Source organism: Lonchura striata, chromosome 2 (genome assembly GCF_050655825.1).
Source record: "Lonchura striata isolate lonStrDom1 chromosome 2, ASM5065582v1, whole genome shotgun sequence".
NCBI lineage: Eukaryota > Metazoa > Chordata > Aves > Passeriformes > Estrildidae > Lonchura > Lonchura striata.
In genome coordinates this window covers 47,083,031-47,107,249 of record NC_140704.1, presented here as the reverse complement: position 1 = coordinate 47,107,249, position 24,219 = coordinate 47,083,031, and the positions used below count along the sequence as shown (strand labels likewise).

Below are 24,219 nucleotides of genomic sequence, written 5' to 3'. Positions count from 1 at the left end.
GTCTCAATTTCTATATTCCTTAAATTAGATACTATACCACCCTTACAGTACTATGAATTTTTGTTTTATCTGAACTTCAAAATCTGAATTGAAGAAGTCTAATGCTGCTCTCCCATTGCAAAAATCTTCCCACATCTCATGTGCCATTTTAAAAATTCATCTGAGCAATTATCATATTCCTGTTCAAGTTTGTTGTCCAAAATGATACATCAGATACACATTTCTCCTGAAATAGTAATTTTATTAATGAGATTAAAAAAAAAAAGAAATTAAATTAAACTTCAGTGAGGCATGGAAGTCCAAGTGAGATATACCTGTATTACATGTAGTTATTTATTTACAGTTCGTATGTGAAAGATCCCCATTTTGAGAGTCATCTGGAAATGCATACTACTAAGATTTCTATATTCCACAAATACTTCATTTGGAAACACACATCCTGATTTGGAAACACGCAACTAATTTAAAGCTAAGACTGCACTATACTAAAGGATGTGTCATTTACAAATATTTAAGTTGTACTTTTACAACCAAGAACAAATATTTGCCTTCATCCTACACCACACCAGGCAGCAGCTGCAACAACCAGTGCTTAAAAGAAGTGTCAACGCAAAACCACGTTGCCAAAGTTACATGCATCCACTAATATCAGCTGACCTGATGTGTGACTTAAGCTGAGCAGTGCTACAGCTTAAGCTGCTTCCCCTGAGCTCTCAAAAATTTCAGATGCATAAAGGATTCACAAAATGTGGTTTTTAAACATTTATCTGGTAATATTTTTCAGTTCCACCCTACAAGACTGACTTTTGCATAGCCTCATTTAGTATTTTTAGTAGGAAGTTACCCATAGGATACGCTGCTCTTCCAATTGGAAGAGTCAAAATTCTTCAGGGAAAAATATCTCAGACATAAACACAGATCCTTCATTACAACCACAACATTACATAATGCTCAGGATTTTTAGTCAAAACATTAGTTCAATGCAACCAAGGCTCAGTTTGACAACTTTCTGAAACAAATGCCTCATGACTGTCATATCAACCAGTACTGCCACTGAAAAAAAATTAAATCCCACCCTCCAAACCATTCCTCCTTTGTGCTGACACAAGATTTTCCTTAGCTGTGCAAGAAGACTTACCTTCCTTGCAGCTCCCAGAAAACACTCCAGCTGGATTTGCACACTAATCCAATTCGGGCCAAGTGCTATTAGTTCCTTCAAGAGCAGTACAGACTTAGGCCAGGTTAAAATCTGAACTTCAGCCTAGAGGAACAGCTGCTATTGCTGGATCACAGTTTTTCTAATTAAACCAGAAGGACACTTTATAAATGCCACTGAGGATATTATGATTTTTCCAGTACTTAAAAATTATGAAGAATAATTTCCATTCTCTTACTCATGCCATTGACACCCTCTATATCAACTAAATTTTCCCATCCAAGCATCTTTAAAGAGTTATCCACTACATTAATAAACAGCATGCAAAAAAAAATCAGGGACTTAAAAAAGTGCTCCACAGAAAAACTAGTCAAAAGTAGGCTGACCACATATGGAATGCACAGTATAATTTTCCCCCCCTTCACTTTGTTCTGTTTTTCATTAAACATGCAAACCTTTTATGTTTTGGGGTGGTTTTATGTGGGTTGGTTTGGTTTTGTTTTGTGTGTTTGTTTTTTTTTTTGTGTTTGTGTTTTGGTTTTGTAGTTCTTTTGGCAATGGAAAGTACTCAAGTCTCATTTTCCTAAAAGCCACCATAACCTAGCCTACGAAAAGCAGCTGACAAGCACTCGATACTTAAATGAAAATATGCATCCAGGTTCAATAGTTTTTAAATATGCGCTATTATTGAAAAGGTAGGAGAAAATGAGAAGAATATGGACCTTGAAATAAACAAGTCTAACAGTGAGCACAGTGGTACAATAAAAAAATAGTTTTCTTTCTTCACAGTGTTTTATCCATTAACATCTGTGATGCTCATCATCCTTGCCATGTTCTAAAGGGAAACCTCTCAAAGGATCCAGCAGTCTTGAAGACAGCAGCTCTGGTTATTTTCCAGTGGTAACTTTATGCTGGTCACATTACAGATCTACCAACATTGAAGTGATTGAAGGAAGCCATAGTTTGCCACCATCCCATGAGTTGGTGGAAAAAACAGACATATCAAAGAAATCTACAGTTATTGATATAAAAAAAAAAAAAAAAAAAAAAAAAAAAAAAAAAGGCAGCCAGATGACATATAGATACAACTCTGTTTTGGAGTTCTAAGTCACTGACTGACAAGGACTTTCCACTGAATCTAATACTTTTGAAAAGGAAGATCCAGTTCTGGGGTTTTCCTAGCCATTTCCAAATGTTATCACTAGTAGTATAACAGCCTTATAAAAAGAGTGGAGAATAGGGAGGCTTTTACCATTTCAGTAACATCAGCTATTGTTCAAATTTACTATGATGAAAAAAACAGCGTGTTTTTTTGTACTTGAATACCTCTAGTGTTATTGGGAACACCATTCTCAAAAGTACAGGCAAAACAACAGCCAAGTCAGCATAACGAAAATGAAAATGTAACTAAGCACCCTAAAGGATAGGGAATTAAAAGGATGAAGCCAACACAAAGTCATTAAGCTGCACTGTAAGGTGTTGGTAAACCAGCATGCAGGCAAATACCAGAATCAACAGAAAACCTGGGGCTGGAGTGAAGAGAATTGTGAGAAGGGAAAGTTGGTAAGTGTTCAAAAAGTACAAGACAGTTTGAAGAAAATGGAAAAATAAACTGCTAACTATATATGAAAACAGCAGTTACACATAGGCAGCCCAAATCTATGTGCTTCTGAACAAGACTTCTCAACAATGAAGCACCCAAGTCATGCACAGTGGTCAGAGAAAAAAACATATACAGAGTCTCAAATCAAATATAATACCAGGAAATCAGCACCAGTCATCCCAGCATCCAGTTATATGCTGCAGTGAGACAGTTCTGCAAAAAAATCAATTGGAAAGCTATGGAAAATGGTTTTAGGCAAGATTCAAACTTCAGCAAAAATATATTGTGCTGAGCTGTGTACATCAGTGTACATCAATAAGCCCTCTGCTCCCAGTAGCATTCTTTCCAAAAATAAACTCACCATAAAAAACCACAACAAACTTCCTCTTTCTACAATGTGTTTCAGGTTAACTAGTTCTTACAGGTGGATCTTAATTCTTCTATTCTGTAAAATAAAGACCAAGGCTGGCACTATCACCCCTGCAAAACATCATCTTTTCTTCCAAATTTCCATTAGGATTTATATTCTCCTCCCCATTCATCTGTACTAATGCTTCATTTGAATTATAGGCCTAAATTGGTCCAGAAATAATTCAGTTACTGAAGTGACCAACAGAAGTTATTTGTAATTGGACCCAATTTACTACTTTTACACGTGAGTTACATTTCACAGCACATTCTACCCCCTCAACTGGAGATGCAGGGCTGTAATCTCTCTCAGGGTGCTGCACTACAATCATACCAGTTAATCCAAAAAGAAGTAAAAATTATCCTTCTCTGTTAGATGACTGCTTAATTACTGGAAAAGGAGTATCCAGGGGGTCCCTAGCTCCCTGCAAAAACAATATGAGATGTATATTCCTGTTCTCCCCATCACGATCACAAGCTCTGCCTTTTCTACTGCTTGAAACAATCCTGAAGGACTGGATGCAATCTTGGCATATTCCTGCATTAAATTTTTTCCTAAAATTTAGCCAGCTCTGATTCTGAAAGGAGCCATTTAAAAGATAAATATTGAAGATTTAAATGGAAAGGGCTCTTGAAAAATAAAGTACTTCAACTACCTCTCCCTGAAGTCCTTGTACTAAGTGTACTGAAGGCACTCCAACAAAATACATTTTCCCAGGTTGGGTATTTTGGATTTGTTTTTCTTGGTGAGAGAGGCCCACAGTATTTTTTAACTTGATAAGATTAATTTCGATGATTAAAAGAGATAATTACCATGACCGGGGGAAACCACAAAGTGATCTGGATCGCATCTTTAAGTCTCCAGGTATGTCTTTTTTAAACTTCTTATTAAAGTATAAATAGCCCACAAAGAGCTATATTAAGATCGCTAATGTGATAAACAACAGTGATGTCTGCAGCACAGGAAGAAACAGAAAAAACATTTTCTGCTATAATGACTCTGATACAAGATACGCTTTTAGCATTAAATTTGTTAATTTCAAATCAGGTCAGATCTGCTCCAAGCTACATTCATTTCACAGCATTTGTACAGTAGCACAAAATAAATTGGTCATGTTTTTAATATCAACTAGATTTTTAAGAGCTTTTCACTGGCTTTTTTGCTGTCACAATCAATTTCCTTATCTTAAAGATCATTATGATTATACAAATATTACTCAACAAATATTGTAAGCTCCGCGGGTCTACTGCAGACACACCACACCTATGTTCCCATATCCATCTTCATGCTTACTCAAGTGTCTTGAAATGTCACAAACGTGGACAGCCTGGGATTGGGGCAATCATTAAAATCCCATCATCCATCTGAGGAGACTATTGGCTAATTTCCTACTAGGAAAAGCAAATGCAGCAAAGCCATAGCAAACCTTGAAGTGCTAACCTGTTTTATGCTAAGCACCTTGACATTTATTGAATTAAGATGAACAAGCTTGAAGCTTTTACCACTGAGAAGTTTGCAACACTTGGCAAAGTAATCTATCAATAAAATGCAATCAGAACTTCTTTGGCTAATTCAATCTAGCTTACACCCTGCATGTTAAACATGTCATGTGCTTTTATGGTTTCTCAGAGTTTTTACACATAAAAATCCCCCAGACTTCTAAAGCTTGTACTAGATAACTTATTTCCTTATATCCTTTCAAAGAAATTAGCCTCACCTAACAGAAAATACAAACTACTTCCTACATACAAAAAAAGTCAAACTGCAAAATTTGCATAAGAAATTGTACTACACCTAAGACTTTACTACTACACCTAAGGCCACACTTACACTTTTACTGGAAATAGCTATGCCCAGAAAAATTGCCCTCATTTGTAAGCAGTTATTATGGGCTTAACTGCAAATATAGACTTACAAAAAGGTTTATAAATTCTATTACTACACATGTTATTCCACAACTCACAAAACCAAGTTTGGTTTTCTAGACACCAGTGGCCTTCCCTTCCTCCCAGGCAGTTAGCACAGGTTCCTCTCTCAGCCCTCCTGACTTTCTCTTTCTGGATGAGAGCCTCAAGGCAGATGGACTGAACTCTAATCAGCAAACTGACCCTATTACCTATAACCCTAATCCTCGACAGGACCTTCTGATTTAATATTTTTTCTGAAAGAAATAGAGTTCACATGCTGCCAGGCTGCCCCATGATATGAATGAAAGCCCAGTAAATGGAAACAACTGGGAGATCTACTAAAAAGATGAATTTAAATCTCAGCTAAAACTGAATTGCACATGCAACCATCTAGCACACAAGCAAGTGTGCTAGCCAGTAACACTTGTGTTAACTAATTGTCCAACTAACACCAAAAGTCGAATAATCTTACTTATAGTCTCTCCCAGGGAGACAGTCATACAATTGTACAAAAAAAATGTGCAGTAACAATGTCTATCTAATTACCTTACATTTCTAGTCTTCAGCACCTTTTTAAATACATGAAAAATCATCAAGAGGTAGTAGAAAAGAAGGGATCTGAGAACAGGCAGCTTGACCACTGTGACTTCCATCCACAAGGAATAACAAGTATTCTGGTACCAGACAAAAGGTATAGGGAGAAAACAGCTCCAATACTCCATACAAACATCTATAATCCTGAATTGGGTGATCAGAGCAGTAATTTTAAAACTGAATGCAGAATACTTCCACAGTCTCAAGGAGTTGTTTTGCATGACCACTGTTGCTGGCCTTAGTGATTTCAAAGTTTTTTTTGTAGATAAAGTATCTAATTATAGGGGGATTATTTATATACAATCCAGAAAGGAAACAAACCTCCCTTCTTCCCTTTTCCTCAAAACTTTAGGGTCTGTCTTCCCACATCCAGAATTGGGAGTGAGGAAGTAAGCTTTATCAACCAAACAGGAACACACCCAAAACAGTTTTTTCCTTATATTATATTTCATATATATGCGTATTAATGTTTTTGACTCCAACTTCCTTACTTGGAGCCTTGCTGTTGCTGTTTACTTTTTTCCCCTAGAGGTGCAGAAGCATTGTTTCATCTACAGCAGAACAGCATTTTTCAGTCTTCAACCCCTCAGACAGCCTAAAGCAGCCAACAGTGAGTTACATGATACTTTATTGACCCCATCAAAACACAGTGCTAGTCTGCCAACCAAAGCAGCAGCATTCACACAAAATAGCAGAGATGCCCTCCTTTCCAGAGCCAAAGCTGAGAACTCTAATATTAGTGCCTTGGAATATAACTACTAGGAGCACCCCATTGACTCTGCTATTAGGGAGGGATGAGAAATTAGTTCTATTCCATTCTACTAATGAATCCCATTCAAGAAAATAAACCTTAAATAGTCTATGTAAAATTATGCAATTTTTGCAACCACAGTTTTCCCCTCAGAGATTTTGTAACCCACTGAATACATTTCATTTACAATTCTAACATTGGTCTATTGACCCAGGCAGCAATATGCTGCAGAACATGGTCAGGCTATTTTGAGTAGTATTTTGGCAAGTATACATGAATGTCTTAAAAGAAACTGAATTTAGTACCTCTGGATCTTAAAATTGTGAAAAAGAAGGATGACAGAGTATATAGCAAACATACTCCTACTAGAAATGCTTCATTATATAACAGATCTCAAGAAACTTCATAATAAACAACATATTTGAGCATCCTTTTGCATACAAGTTTTATTTAAAAGTAAATATATCAGTACTACTGAAAAAATAAAATTTAAAAAAATCCACAACATTGCAGCTTTTAAGTCATCTATCTTTTTAACTTGCTTCTTTCCATAATCACTGTTGGTCCTAGAGCATAGGAGAAACACTGTTTTAAAACTCCAGTGCATTTAACTGAGAAGGATCAACATTAGACAGCTACTACAGTTCGTATATCTTGAAACAAGAAGCACCAAGAAAAACATGTCTGTGACAGGGCAGAAACTTTTTTTAATTCATACTATTCAGAGCATACACAATAGTACTTGGTTTTGATTTATGGTCAACACTGACTGCTAATTAGCAGGATTAGAAGAGATATTAAAAAGCCTGTTCTGAAAGACAAGCTAGAGTAGTTTCGACGAGCTTGAGTAGATAAATTATCAACATAGTACAAGTCATAGTCATTATGCATAGACTCAAATATGCCCAAGAGCAAATGGAGACATGCTGAAAAAAATCCTAAAAACCACCCAAAAGCCTTTAAAAAACAGCATTACACAACAACTTATATAAGCAAGTAAAAAAGGGAAAGTTTTACTGCATTTTAGCAAAACTTGTACTTTATATTAAAAAGGTTACCAACAAAATACTCAAAATTTTCTTTGCTACTTTGTTAGACTCTTAAAAAACAAGGAAAACACAACCATGATTTCCACATTCAGATCTTGTTTGTTAAAAAAAAAAAAAAAATCCAGATCCTGCTCTCAAGGCCTCTATAATTAAATGAGATTGGGATTACATGTCTCAAGAGAGCTAATGAGGGCAAAGAGCTTCAGAATAGCTTCCAGATATTCTTTTGCATTCTTTTCAGCCATCTGTAGTTTTAGACAGACTTCAGATTCAAGCACCCTTTGAAAGCAGTAAACTGAATCAATCTCAGTGAGCTGCAAGCCAAGAAGTGAGAAAACCCTTCAGAACGGCAGCAGCCAGCACATCCACAGAATGACCATGAGCCAATGGATCACTACATCTGTGCAAGAAAATTCTGCACTTCTTTTTACAGTGTCTGTCTTTGGAAGACATGAATCACACGAGTCAGATGAAGAGTCACTTTTGAGTATTACTGCATGGATTTGGTCGTACTTGATGACAGAAAGGGAAGGACCAAAACACATCTAAGGCTTCAACAGTGACACCCACCAGCTCGCAGCTGCAAAAGCAGCAAAAAAAGCTTCTGATAGAAGAGGTAGAGAGAATTCATGTTTTCAAAAATTCCCCATTATACATTATTCAGAGCATTTCCAAAAAGATAAAGTAGAATATAAGGAATTGCATTAATTCTGCACAGTGCCTATGCACAATATCCCAGGCACACCCGACTGAAGACTGGTCACAAGCCTACCCTTACAAATCTGCTTTGTAACAACCTATTAAGTGGCACCTAATCTTTTAGGGAAACATGGAACATACCACCACTACTTCACAGAATTTTGTGATTCTGAAGTGATCTCATCTCAAAGTTTGATGAAAAAAACGCTGTGGTATTCAGCAGATTCAAGATAAGAGAAATCCTTGTGGGGCATGGGGTACCATCTGACAACCTCTTGTGGCATATTGCCAGAGGCTGAACAAAAATTCACCTGTTAGCAAATTCAGCCAAAGATGAAGGTTCTCCATGAGCCACAGCTCTCTGCTGTTCCTGCCCACCCTATCACCAACCAGTCACATGGTTTCCAGTTCTTCAGCAGCCCCCAGTGCTAAATATGAATCACAGGATTCAAACCAAGAGAACAGCACACAGCAGGTATATCTGTCCCAGTCATATTTTTTCACCTTTTTATCCATGGAAATTCAATTACTAATTATTTTTGCAAATCAAAATGTACATCTCAACACAAAGAACAATACAAGAAGCTTCCTTTGTCTCCTGTTTTCACCTTCCCCTTCGGTACTTTCCCACCTTCACACCCAATATATCAAGTCCTCACTTACTCCAAGAATAGGTCAGAGAACCACAGCTTTTGCTTGCTCCTAGAAGCAGACAACTCTGAAGCTATACATATGTTTTGACATATGCAGTCACTTTGTCAGAATATGTGGAAAAAGTTAAAAATGGTTTTTGAACAGTAAGTAATAAAAAGCCTTCCAGAGAAGGTTCAAAGTGCATCAACAAAAAAGCTGCAGCCAGAAACATCAGAAACTAGAGCGCTACAATTTACTGGGCATGAAAGACTGTGAAATACATTCAATAGTACTGTTATGACACAGCAGCTTGAACTAAACAGGTAGAAAGGCATGCAAAAGATAGCCCTTGATCTTCCATTCTCAGAAGCATAAACATTTTCAACATACAATTTAACCAAGAAGTCACATGTGAATATCTACAGAAACAAAAACAGTCTTTCTAGCTGTCTTAGTCTTAGCTGGAAAAGAAAAATTCCTCAGTTTTTAAGGTTTATTTTTAATAATTATTTTAATGACACTTCATTTAAAAGCTTCTCACTGTATCAAGAAAACCCAACTGAGTTTACATCTTTTTGCACCTCCATGTAGCAGAATTTACCATAGAACTTCATCTACAAAGAGGCTTTATACAAAGACCAAAAAAGGCACATAAGCAAATAGAGGCTGCAGATTACTACAAGTAGAGAAATTGCACATTTATGCTTCTTTGTAATAAATAGGCAACATTAACTGAGTTGTCCATGTCATTCAGCTAATACTATATATGTGACAGCAATATCTGATATGAAAAACCCCAGGTGTTTTAACAGGATAGATACTTTATGGGGAAATATACGGCAATTACTGCCAATCTAAATTGGGCTTATACACCCACCTCTCCAAAAGACACCACAATCTGCATTATTTCTATGTCAAAGTTGATCTTTTATCTTGCTGTTGAGTTAAAAGTGCTAAGGGACTCTCTCCTCTTACCTAAGAAGAGCCAGCCTCAAGCTTCATCTGAAGTGCATGGATAGTAGGTTTATTAGAACAGTACATTGGGTTTTTTGCATGAACAAAAAAGAGCAGCTTAAGATGTGACACTTCTCCAAGATGTGACTCTTCTACTTTACTTGCAAAGGTGTAGCTCCCAGCAGCTGGAGAATTAGGAAGCAGTATCCTGCTCTATGTTAAAACCCTACAAACAACAACATTAAAAAAGCAAAGCAAAAAAAAACACCCATCACTCCATTAATGTTTGGATATGGGCAGGCACTTTCTCAAGAAAAAGCACAATCCATACAAGTGTTCTGTAAAGCACAAACATGAAGAGCACATAGAAGTTATGAAAAGTCTCCCCAAAACCATCAAATGCAGTAAGAGAACCATCTTTACTGAAGCTAGAGCTCTGAGTATTTATTTTTGTATTTAGCAAGTTGAGGAGATCCTTAGTGTGATACATCTACATCAAACCACTAAGAAATATACAAACAAGTAAAAAACACAATATGTTTAGTGAAGTAGTGAAGCATGGCTACTGGGCTTTTTAAAAATATTATTATTATTATTTCATTGTAATAATTTGCTTATTTAAATATTAATCACATTCAACATGCGTTAAAATTATTTTTTTTAAGCTGACAGCAGGAGTTTTAAGGAAACTGTTAAGTACACATATTGACAAACACAGCCTTATTTGAGTAAGCAGAAGTTCTCTGTATCTGCCAGCAGTTCATCTTGTAGTAACAGGGAAGCCTTTGTCTCCCTGCTTTTCAGCAACACAAAAAAAAAAAAAAAAATCCAAGAAAAGATGCAATAATATGCCAGTTCTAAGATGCTAGAAGAATAAGATATTCAACTATGGATTTAGTCACTAACTGCATTATCTTTTCTGTAGTAGTTTATTAAAAAGACAAACACCAAGAAAGATCTTCACAATCTGCATATTCAAATTAGTGTAATTCAAATAAGAACTGTCATTTTATGCCATTTAATCAAATGCTAGTTTCTATTAATTTCCATCTATTTTGAGGCAACTCAATTTCATCTTGGGCTAAAATATTTTCACTTTCTTATTAACCCGATACTGTGAGTGGCCTAACTTCACCAGCAAAGCATGTCAGGACACAAATTTAACCACAGACTGATTCTAAAAGGTATCAGATTCACAAAGACTTCAGAGTCCTATCAATATCTTATATCTTCCTGAGCTCTACTTCTGGTTGAAATAGTATAAAAGAATTTTTGCAGTTCAGCCTTTTTTGAGCCAAAACAAACCACCTCAGTGGTAAAATGACAAAGCTGAATGGCAAAGATACCTTTGCAGCATCTCATCCATATGATGCATCTCTATTTGACAATGCTGTCTCTGAAAGGCTTGGACTACTGAGTCCTTAAATCAATTTGACAGAAACATTTGTCAAGTAATTTTAATAATCAGACTAGCAAGCCTACATTTCACCATAAGTTCAAGAAGGCAACTGACACCAGACTACTATCATCAAGTGTGACTCCAAAATGGGACCATGCTTATTTTATCCAGTCTAGCATCCTCCTCCTGAGAGAGGACAAAAGCAGATATTCAAGAGAAACCACGTGAAAGTGCCTTGAACAGTGGTTGGACCAGATGACTTCTGAGAGATTTCATCCAAACAAACTATTCCATGATTCTGTGAAAAGGCATGCTAGCAAACAGTAGTGCTTCCATGAAATATCACTTACCTCCCAAAGTTTATGGTGCTAGTTGACAGTAATCTTTATTTTGACCTGTTTACAACATGTGTTTTTGAAAAGTTATAAATAGTAAACAAAAAACTATCAACAGCCAGGCCCACACGCTATTAAACTCAGTATTTGTTCCTCAAAAACTAAAGGCTTGGACTTCAGTAAGGCACAAACTACAAGCACAAAATGGCTGCTTAACATTTATTTGCAGGAGGGCTATTTTGAAGCCTTTTAAAAGAGCTCTGTAGATAAGAGTCAAGAAACTGCAGGAGGCACAAAACTAGAGACCTCTTCATCCATCTCTACAGAGAGCCATTTTCTCCAAATTAGTGACATGATTTCACTTACTGTCATTATGATGATCCTCCTGATTTCCTACTTACCCTGTTGTCTGTATCTTTGCCTGGTCTTAGTCAGCCACTCAACACCATTTAATAGGCACTAGAAATACAATTAGAACACTCTACACTGTGCCCTAAAAGCAAATTACTTCTTATAAATGAAGTTTATGTATAGAAAAAAGACCAAATAGAAAACTTCAGATGAGTGCAAAAACAGGGAACAATAATGAAAATATACATATAAATACACAATGCCTAGAAGTTTGTCTGTTGATTACATAGCTCAGCTGCTGCCTTGAATGGTAGGTCTCAACTCCTTTCTAATTAGACAGGTGTATATAAAAATGTTATGCAACTAGTTGTAGAATACATTTACTGTTATTTAAAGCAGAAGCTGTTTTTGAGCACAACCTTGAACCATCCAAGTATCTGCAAAGCTCATAAAATACTTCCTCTGAGTCACTTTTACTTTATTCAGCTCTCTGAATGCTTGCCATTTGACATAAATCAACCACAGCAGATATATTCACAGTCAAAAATGTGGACACTGTCCTCAGTTCAAACCACAGCCAAACAGCATATAAAAATCACATTCTTATTGTAGACTGAAATAGCTGTGATAATTCAAGCCAAACTGTTTCAATTTGACAAATATTTAAAGCTAAAATCGGATCAAATCATCCAGGTCTCAACTAATTTCTCTGCATTCAATCACTAAAAAGTTATAAAATTACTTCACTGTTAAATAACAGTGGCTAAAAGGATCAGATTGTACAGATCAAGAACAGTATTTCAGAAATACAGCATGTTTTTCTTCTTAAGAATATGGATTCAGTTTTTTAACCACTAGACAGTGTTAGTCTATTAAGTGGATTAGTAAGCACCATGCATTATTGGATTAAGGTCTACCTGTACTGAAGCAGAAGTGGGTATTGCAAAATCACTGACAGAAGACATTGTCCTGCAGTGTAATTGGTTTAGTTTTTTATTTTCAGTTACTCAGACAGAAATAGGAGACAAGATATAGCTTTGAAATAATAATTCAAATAAAAATTTTATTTACTCTAAGATAGTAATAGAATAAAAATTGAAAAAATCCAGCACAACTTTACAGAATAAGCAAACATAAAATGCTGTTTTTATTGATACAGTAACCTACATATAGCAGGAATTTTGACAGAGCAACTAAGATCATACTCTTCAAGGTTTGACTTGGCTGGAGTTTCACTCAAGTTAATCAATGTCTCACAAATGCTGCCATGGAACATAGGTGGGGTGTGGGATAAGTGGTTTCTTTTATCCTGCTCAAACCAACCTCTGCATCAGTTCCCTCACAGGATTCAGAATACATGGAAATAAGGTGGCTGTGATTTTGTTTAAAGCTCCTTTTTTCTGCATCAGAAGATTTGTACTAACAAGGTTACCTCTGGCTTTTTCAGAGCTGGGAGTTTCATACACTGGACCTATATGAAAAGATTATATGATTTCTTTTCATAACTACCATTGCTGAGAACACTGAAGAATGGTTAGTCATAAACCTGTGCAAACATCAAAAATATTTTTACATTCCCCAAGTTTTTGGTCAGAAGTCTGGAGATGCAAGATTAGAATCTGGTGACCAAAATGTTCAGAAGGGACATCCCCTTAAAAATAATTACAATGAACTTGAACATTACTTTATGTTGCTAGCCTATCAAGCAAAGCACCATCACACTTCATCCAAGAGCCAAGAAAACTCGTCTTCAGGTCCTTAAAAATCCCCTTGTGTTATTTTTGTTATTCAGTCCTATGTGAAGAGAGGGTATTTTTATTGCAGGGTATTACATTAATTGCTCAAAGGCTTCTTTGATAGACTGTGCCAACGTCATGTAAGGCATTTTCTTGGATGACAAAAAGAAAACAAACCAAATAATCTTCATCAATGTCAGATGAAAATAGCTAATAAGGAAAACAGCAGAGCAAAAAATAACCAGAAACTGACAATAAACTGTCTCCATCCATCAAACGAAGGAAGAACAGATGGTAAAAGAGAATTGTTGACTTTCGAGACAAAGAAGTAGCATCTCAGAAAACTTACAGCTCCCTTTATACTCCACAGCGTGGGACAGAAACTTCAACAATATCTTGTCATCAGAAAAATCATGTAGATATGAAGGCAAATTAATGGATCACAGTTTAACACAGAGAAAATAAATGTTTTACAGATTTACATCATAGGGCCTAAGGAGATAGTTATAGATGAAGTATCAACCAGCTCTTTACCAGATTATTACATCACAGGTGAACCACTCATATCTTTCATGAGCCAAATCGGAATATTCCTGAGATTCCTCCCTATCATACTTGTGAATACAAAACATAATATTTCTGTCTTGAAAGACGACACAAGCAACGTGCATGAAGGCAAGAACAACCGATGGAAGTGTGCCGTGAATGCCCTTTGTTACTCTATGTCATTTGATCAGACTAAGCATCAGCAACTGCTTATCTGAGAATTATATACTTCAGCAGTGGCTTGTTTCACAGTTGTTCAGTTTAACACAATGCTCATGATCCTGTACTGAAAAGTGTTCCACATGCATCCAACAACTTCTTTCCACTTCAGACCACTGAATTACTATTTTTTCACTATGTGAGCAACAGAAAATGGACCCACGATTCTGGCTTTGCCCATGCATTTAAAATTCAACATATAATGACCTCAGATTGCTATTTTAAAAGGCACTGCTGCTTGCAGTTTGAGATGTCATCTGGGAATGCTCCAGATTCTTTTCAAAAACACAAGCTGTCACCTTATACAGAAAGCAACATCACTTCACATACCCCAAGCAGTAAAACAGCATAGCCAGATGCTGTTAGAACTGACACATAATGTTTTTACCCAGCTCACATTTACCTGTGTCGTTCCATTGCATTGCTTCTCACTCCACAGAAGGCTGAGTTTAACCCCCTTGAATCACTGCACTTCTGATGAAGCCTCTGCCCTATGAAACACATTTGTTTAGCCTTTGCAGAAGTTTCATGAGAAGGACCAGAATGATGCACTTTGTGTTAACTTTGACAGACACATGGTTGCAGTCTGAAGATATCAGCACAATTCTGGCTTAAGGTTTCATCTACGACCAAAACCGGTTTCACTGATAAAAAGCTAGAAGTGATTGTGAAATTAGGAAACCAGGACCCTCAAAAAAACCTCTCAATTCAAGTTTAACAGAGGGAAGGAACTATATCAAATGGCATTACAAACTTAACATAGTTTAAAATCAACACCAACAGAAAAATTTGCACTAGTCCAAGATAGAGTGTAAGAGCTCTCAAATTTGTGCTGTTGGTAAACTACCTACAGAGAAAAATCAGGATGAAAGTAAAGGATGACAAGAACTCAAACAGAAAAAAGTAATTTGGTTAAACAGCTTCAGGGGCCTTTCTCCCCTCCAGCCACTGATAAATCTAAATAGTCTGCCTTAAGTGCTGCATTATGGTAAAAATTAATGGAAAATACCATCAGATAGACAATAAGAAGTGATAAAAATATTATTATAAGATGCTCGTTCTCTTTAATAAGAAAAGTTCAAGACAAGAGTATGGTGTAAACTGATTTATCAGTAAATGTGCTCAGAACCTCAACAGAACAATATCCAAAACCCAAAATGAAGCAGTTGCGTACTGAAAAAGGAAGAAAATCTAACTGTTTCAAATGGATTGACAAGGAAGAGCTGAACTGACTGTTGTAAAATCAGCCAGAGGGAAAACAATAATATTGAATCACATTTAATGGGTCACATGGGCTTTACTACAACTGGATATTTAGATCACAAATACTCCATCCAAAAATATCACTTCGGTTACAATATTAACCTATTCCTTTAAAAAGTTGTCAGCATTTCTTGATACAGCAGGCAAGACTAATATTTTCAGCCAAAAAGAAATGAGAAGCAGTTTTAAATTCATCTTGCAAATTATCTATACAAAAAACTGCCTCCTACTTTGAATCTCACTCTGGGCTTGCAGCAATGATGGTGTCAAAAACCAGTGCTGCAGTATGGTTTCACCTGATTATCCAGAGCTAAGGAACTGGACACAGTATAATTTGACTTTTAACACATCACTGCTTACAAGATGTGCAAGATTTAGTTCACACTCTGCTCATGCTTGTGACAGCTCAGGACAGACAATTTGTTGAGTAGCATCAAAACAAGTGTTGCCACCCGATAATCAATTTACAAAATAAAACATCCATTAGTTTGGTACCTTCTCTAAGATGCTTTCAAGTTCGCACAGTACTAATTATCCTTATTCTAAAATCAAAAGACCAGACACATTAATTTCAGTTAAATTGTGACCTAAAACCCTGTCATCAACCTGAACAAGGACAAGGTTCAAATGCTGATCTCACCATAATGAACAAGCTTACTACAAAAAAATAAGTATCACCTTATCAAAAATCAAAAAAATAGTGTATTTGTGTGCATGTGCACACATATTTCAATGTGTAAAATCAGCAAACACCTTTTTATTTAGAAATAAAACAAAAAACTGGTAAGGTAGGAGAAGAAAAAAACACCTGGAAAAATATTTATGTAGTTAGCAAAGATGGCCTGAAGACAGCTAGTACTATGACAAGATTGATTATGCAGGGAACCACCAGAAAAATCCTCAAAGCTTCAGAAGTGAAGATGACACCTACACAATGCAGAGCACAGTCTCTCATTAGATGGTTTTTATGAAATTTCCTGAATTAATCTATTACAGATCCAGTGAAATAATTCACATCATTTGTTATGAGATTGAAACAATATATGGAATAGAAAAAAAATGGTCTGTAACAGAATCATCACTTTAAAAAAAATAAGTCATTTAGATTACAGGCAGATTTTTGCCAAATTATGGGTTCACATCCGCACACTTGGAAATATAAGTCTCTTTCCATAAAAAATTTGCCATTAAACAAAGAAATTTAATAGATAAATTAGGATCTGACCAAAATATGAGAAAGAGATCAGTTACATTTACAATCACCAAAACTTTACAAAAATATTTTCTTTTTTTTTCACAGTAATATTTTAATATACCAATACTTGGTACTTAAGGGTAGTTGTCAGAACTCGAGTCATATAACAGCAAGCATCCAATAAGAAGTACCTTACTGTAGTTGGCTTTCATATAATCTACTCAAGAAGCTTTGCATCCAAACACTTAATAAGAAAATAAAAATCCAAAGGCTCTTTAGAAGTTATCCAGTAAGCACTACAATTCCAATTAATGCTGTAATTGCAAACAATTAAAAAATGAGAATTGAAGATCAATCCTATTAAATGTCAACTTTAGTTCTGTTCATTAGAACCTTTAAGCTACTGCACAGAGACGAAAATGTTTAAAATGGGCTTAACAAAAATTAAGATTAATTTTTTTTTCCCATTGAGTGATTAAAAGCCACTCTGCTATAAGCAACTTTTGAAAGTATTTGAAAAGCTATGGTTTCTAGATAAGCTCAAATAGGTAGATTAACTGAATTTCCCTGACAATAAGTTTCAACAGTAACCCACTGTAAAAGTTTCTCTTTTCCATCAGGTTGTAGACTTGGTGCAGGTTACTTTTCCCAGCAATAGAAAAAAAAACAAACAGCAAAATACTACAAAAGAGGCAAGAGCAGCCTCAGTATGTTGCTAACTGTAGTTCACTGCATTACAAAAGAAAGAGGAGGGGGGAAAAATGTGAAAAAAAAAAAATCCATCCATAAGCCAACAAAAATGTATAAGGGGAGATTTTCTCCTGAAGCCAAGTACTCACATGAATATGTCCTTCAATGTCCCATCTGAAAGTAACTCACTGGAAAATCATGCAGGCCAGTAAACTCACTGTTAAGCTGCTGATCTTTCACATCTTGGAGACACTTATTTCTTCATTAAAGATTTTCAGAGTTCATCTATTCAGCCATCTCAAATTTTTTTTTATCAATCTCTGTCCACAAAAAGGAGTGACAGGTGACTGATGAGGTATTACTCCAAAACAGAGATTAGTCCAGAGAAGCATGTCATCTGTGGGCATATACTAACTTCATTCTGAGTTCCACCAGTTTCCAATTTCCTTTGGTTTCACCTCTGCCAATTCTCCTACATTCAGCCTATTTTGCTTCAGCATCCCCAGTGGGTATGTGTCAAAGTATTCAGCCATCAATTCCTACACTTTGTAGGCATCATCAATGGAATACAATCAATTACTTCTTTAAAGAATTCTGTAACCTTAAAAACAACCTTATCTATATCTATACTTCATGGAAACCTCATGAACAGAATCCCTGTAACCTAATTTTATTTTTTATCTATTTTTCTAAAGGATCTATTTCCATTATACTGCAACAGTTGAACCCAGACTTCAACATTTCTTTGGAGAAGAAGTACCTTGAGACCTGGAAAACTGCTAACGCAGCCACAGCTGTACCAGGCAGTTGCGATGCAAGCAGCCCATAACAGGCTGCAGCCAAAGGCGTCCAATAGCACAGGGCAGCTTTCAGAGGATGAGAGAATTAGAGGAATTCAGGTATTCTGAAGAAAGGGACTTACAGGGGGAATGGGGGCAGGACATCTGCAAGAAATCTTGCTCATTTTTTCCATCACGTGCTGTTTCTTTGTAAAAACAAAAAGGCTCTACTCCAGTCCTGTACACGAGACTGTACTCCCCTGACTGTATGCATAAGGCACTGCACACTCGGCAATGGCAGCACAGGATCCTAAGCAGCCAAGTAATGAAGGTCACACCGAAGGCCAAACACCCACTCAGATAGTGGTAGAGACATGACTGAAACCTTAACTAGGAGCATTTCAAATCACAGCAGAGCAACAAGAATTGCCAATATCCCAAAACTCTTCCTACTTAGTTGTACTGCCCACACACAGGTTACTTTTCATTTAATTATTCTTCCTACCCTGTGAAAAATTATTTTGTTCCTGGCATTAAAATTGACAGCAAGTAAAGACAAAGTATCTGTGAGTAGCTAAGTGTCTTAGTACCACTGGTTGGTTTGATAAATTGCTTCAGAAAGGGAACAAGGGGGCAATTCTTATCAGGACACGATCTATCTCCAGAAGATACAAGTATTAAACAAATCCAAGCTTTCTTCAGTAAACAATAAAAGCATTTTAAAATCGGGGTGTGCTGCTTCCTTAACGTAACTTCAAGTCTTGCAAAATACAGTCCTTTTCTTCGCATCCATGCCAAAAAACCATGTTTAAACCAAACCCTTTGAGCGTGCATATAATTACAAATGAAGGACTCCAACAATATTGCATGGCATTTTCTTCCCAGTTGTAATCTACAGGTGATCTACAAGGCTAAAGGAACAATTTGGAAACAAAACAGGTAATTTACTATGGGAGAGGTTTCAAAACAGCTTTCAAAGTCAAAGCTACCAAACAGTTGCTCAAGAACTAGGAACTGCATAGAAAGGTCTTGTGGAAAGCCACTCAACTGTAAGTGTTCTGTACTTTGGAAATCAGATGACTTAAAAAAAACCCCAAACTTAAAAGTCCAACTTCTAATGCAGCACATGAAGCCTGAACAATTTGAAATAACACAGCTCTAGGAAAAGTCATCACGAATACATGTTCTTAAGTACATAAGGTCTATAGGAGAAAGGAATTTTTAACGATTATGACTTTGCATCTACTTGGGTGTTGGTTCAAATCCCATTAATGGTGTTGTTTCAGTACAAAAACAACAAAAGAGGGATTTCCTGACTCAGTGTTTAGGAGGAAGACCCACTGAAAAATAACTATTTGTACCACACCTCATATACACTAAAGCAAAAACACACACCCACTACTTAAGCAAGTGTAATTATATTAACAAATAGACAGAACTACAATTCCACAATTAAGACTGTCTTTAACTGTGAGTTAGTAACCACAGTGGTATTACTTTTGGAAGTTTTCTTAAGCATCTGACTTAAACATGTACTTTCCTCCAAAAAACCCATACAGTAGAGAAATACAGAGAATACTCGTTGGATTTCAGACAGACTAAATATTTATGTCGGGTTCTCAAGTGTTTCAACAACTATCTTATACTTGAAGAGATGACACAAGATTATGAAGGAAGCAGGCTAAGGCAAACTTGACATTTTTTCCACTGCTGAGCTTTAATGCTTCAAATGTAGAATCAGTTGCTTTAAACCTCTACTTAAATGTCTTACTTTGAAAGCAACAAGAATAGAGTTCAGTTAAATGTATATTTCTGTTCACTTTGTCATAGCTTCAGAGAAGGTTCTTCTGAGTTTTTATTCTGCAAAACCAACTTGTTGCAGAAGCAGCATGTTGAAAACTACTGCTTAGCTTCTGATATGAAATAGGCTCATCAAGATTAAAGACAAATCAATGAAAACTGATTAATAAGGAAAAGAAAGGGCTGTGTCAGTCTTCAATTTCTCAAGTTTATAAACACTAACAAAAGAATCAATACAATTTAGAGAAAAGAAACAGAGATAGAAATGTCAAAATGTTTATTATGGCTAAATATTATAGAGTAACACCAGTTTCTATTAAGGTTTACTTTTCAGTGATTCTTAAAACATTTGATAAAAAAAGGTATTTTGACATCCTTTTTTTATACTTGTATGTGTGTAGTTCATAATCACTTCACCCATTAGTTATATTTAATGTAAACACCCTAACACCCAGAAATCATCAACTATACTTCACAGAAAAGAGCTCACTAACTAAGAGCCTCAAATACATCCGTCCTACCAAGTCCTGACTCAAAAGAGCAAGTTACAGGACGGAAAACTGTCCACATGGGTCCAAAGCAATGCCACAAACCAACTTAGCTCAGGAGGAGAAAACCTGCTCCAGAAGCCATTCTCTAGGCTATTCAACAACTACTCAGCCTTATGCATGCCCACATTTAAAAACCCATTCTCCAACTTCACTGGCACAAAGAAGAGCAGGAAGCCACCACACACTGCTATGGCCATCATTCCAGGGCAATGACAATAACTGGGGAAATACGCATTTTATGTACTCACATTCGCACTTTAGGCACAGGAAATGTTCTGCAAAATTAAATTACTTCCTTTCAAAAATTCTTACTGGAAACATCAGATCTGTTTGGTACTGTACTTACTACTTGCTCAGTCAGAAAAATCTTACACGGTTAAACTGAAAACAGAATTGTTTCTACAGAAGTAGGAACACACACAATAGTACAACCATATTGGCAAATTCTCCTCCAATACTGCTCTAGTGACTTTTCATACTATGCATTCCAAGGACAAAAAAGCCAGATATAACACTATGCACATCTACTAAGTTTAACTCTTATTTCCAGACTAAATGTACAACAGGAAAATAGTTCCTATACAAATGCATTAGCTGCAATATCAAACCTCATGGACACCTGAAAATGGCTGGACACAGATCCCAGATATGATTTGTTTTCTTGTTGTACCTGTTTAGCAACCACAAGCATTGTTTTTCTCTTTTTGCCTTTCAGAACAAATGGTAACATACTGAGTTATGTGTTATGAGTTAAATAAAGCAGAGCCAGAAGATCAGGAGTTGTGCAATCTGCAGTAAAAGGTAGCCATGCACACACGACTCTTAGTAGTAGAAAGAGCAAGTGACTATTTTAGATAATCTCCAAGAGATAATACATCCAGTGTTCTTATTTTTCCAGCACTGACCATACACATATAAACACTACATTCTAATTAAACATTACCAAGAAGATTATAGATAATTCCATTTACTATTACAGATTTATATCATTATGTCAGCTAAAGACTTCAAACCAAGTTAAGAGTACACTACCTCACAGGATGAATACAGCCACAAATAATTACAATCCTAACAATCTCCTTGCAGATTACATTACAATGTTTACCAACACAAGTGATCAGTAATACACAAACTACTTCACCTTCATATTTAAAAACAAACACTTTTTTTTAGGGCACACTATCACCAGGCACTTAACTTTTAAACAAAATAACTTCTCTACCCCACCCCTCCCCAAATGCTCCCAGAGTATTAAAAGATCAGCCATCATTTTGTTTAAACACTCACTTTCAACTATCTGACTTCTGTACTTGGGGGTCAAAAGAAGAGAATTAGTGGTATTTTTAATTTAGGAAAATATTGCCACCTCTCCTAGTAAGCTTCCAGAGAGTGGCACAAATTTCCATGTAAACAAATGAAGTCTTAGTAGTAAGCACAAAAATATTAAAACTAGTCAACGTCTCATTTTCAATCTAATTTTGGACTAATTTTTATTCTTGAGCATCTTCCATCTTCTACAGCTTTCCTAAATGTAATTGCTTTAAGCTACACTACAGGGAAACAAGAGGACATTGATGTAATTTTGCAGACATTCTCCAGTACTATCACATCCCTACATCTACCACTTAAGAGTTTCATCCCTTCCTCCTTTTTATTACCTGTAGATAACAGAAAATCAAATTTTAATCTAAATAGTTTTGTACTAAATAATTAATTATGTACTTGGATGCTAGACTATAAAGGGACCTGTCATCAAGTTCCAAAAGAAAAAATCAACCCTCAAATTTTAAAGTTCTAGCTCACTTTTGTAATCAAAAGAAAAATATATATGATCTATACAATGAGTTTGCACCAATTTGCCCTTGATTTCCAACTGCCACTAATACAATTATGTTACATGCACATAAAGTCTGCACAAGAAATCCACTGTGCCAATGACAGAGCACTATCAGCTAGCCAAACTACAAAAGATAGAATTAGATAACAAAGTGACAGATGGTTATTATAAAACACTTTCTAAACTTCTAAACTATTATTATTATTATGATGCTGATTAGCATGCCAAAGCAGGGTAACATATCCTGTAGCATCAGTTACACACAAATGTATCCAACTTTACTAAGTCTACTACCATAAAAGTACTCAAAAGAACAAGAAAAAAGAAAGAAATTATATTCCCTAGAAGGAAAGATGACAAATTTGGGTCATCACTGAAGCCTAAATGAACTGTTCTGAATAGTGTTATTCATTCAAACAATAATTTCCCATTTACTGTAGTCCATAGGGAACAAATTGTTTACATTTGGTTTTCTTTACAACCATACAGACTAAAAAGGTTTGTTTAAATTAAAGCTTTGATTTTGTAACATAGTTTTGTGGTCACAGAAATGCAGGATAGACAGGATCCCACCGCCTGGTTATAAACAGGCTTTGTCGTTTTGCACTCAACCATAAAAACAGTTCTTTTGTATTCAAATGAAAATCCAGTTCAAATTACTTGAGTCATACTTGCAAGTAGCATTTTACACCAGATCCACACCAAACTGTTTTCCTAAGACTATATGAACTATACTGTTTTCATCATTTATTAATCTCCTCATTAACTTGCAGACCAGGAATGTTCTTTTTAACCAACCTGAATTTATCAGTCTAGCAGGGGAAGATCCATGTTTTTTCCATGAGATCATGCAAAACATATCACCATGACAGATTTTAAGAACTACGTCAAAATATTTCTAACTATCAACACTCAAAACAAATAAAGGAACTTACCTACTACCATGAGCGTGAACTCAAATCCTCTCTTAACAGACTTTCGGTAAACTTGATTTGGAAGATTTGCAAACCCCACATATCCTTCAAGGTTCTTCTGTTGCTAAAGCAAGAGATATTTAGAAAAAACAAAGTTAAAAGGAAAGCAAGTAATTTCTTAATTGGCATGTATTCTTAGTTATTGAAATGTTAACTTCATTTTCACGTTTGTAGAAAAGTGCAATCTACCCAACCTATCTACATTCAAGACAGTATAATGAACTGCAGCAAAAAATACAAAAAAAAAAAAAAAATTTTGATTGGATGGCCAAAAAACTGGCGCAGAAACTCAAGTATAATAGCATTTTGGGCAAGTGCAATTGCAATATTATGACTGTTCGTATAAACACAACAGTGAGCACGTGCAAAATTACAACATAATCAGCTTGGTACCAATGCCCATTTGAAACACAGGCCAGCAGTATGAATGCATCTTTCCTATACTTCCAAGTCATGGTAGTACTGCCTCAACATGATGGGAACCAACTTGACACCTCTGCTTCTGTGTCACTCAACTGGAGGCCTTCATGTAAAACCCAGACTTACAGTAATGCAGCATGCCTTCCAACAAATCCTCCTTAGAGGCAAAACTTCAGTTGTCTTGTACTCCGAAAAACTTACCAAAATAGTGCCTACTGTGAAATAAGAGAAGAATTCTGGATGCTAGCCATTACTTCTTCTCACCACATTAATGAAAATGCTGGAGGTGCTTAAAATGCCTCCTCCTCATTGTACTAGACCCAGCAATCTTTCAAAGCTCAACTGTGCTACCTTTACACCACTCTTCCA

General features: G+C 36.0%; 1 protein-coding gene across 2 annotated transcripts in view; it reads right to left on the bottom strand.

Moving 5' to 3' along the window:
- The window catches only part of SEPTIN7 (septin 7), a 78,258-nt gene that overhangs the window by 36,181 nt on the left and 17,858 nt on the right, over nt 1-24,219 (bottom strand). For both annotated transcript variants that reach the window (XM_021553263.4, XM_085573341.1), the window contains one exon: nt 23,392-23,494. In XM_021553263.4, the coding sequence (XP_021408938.2) occupies nt 23,392-23,401 (10 nt within the window). In that variant the 5' untranslated portion in view covers nt 23,402-23,494. The remainder of the gene's footprint in view (nt 1-23,391; nt 23,495-24,219) is intronic.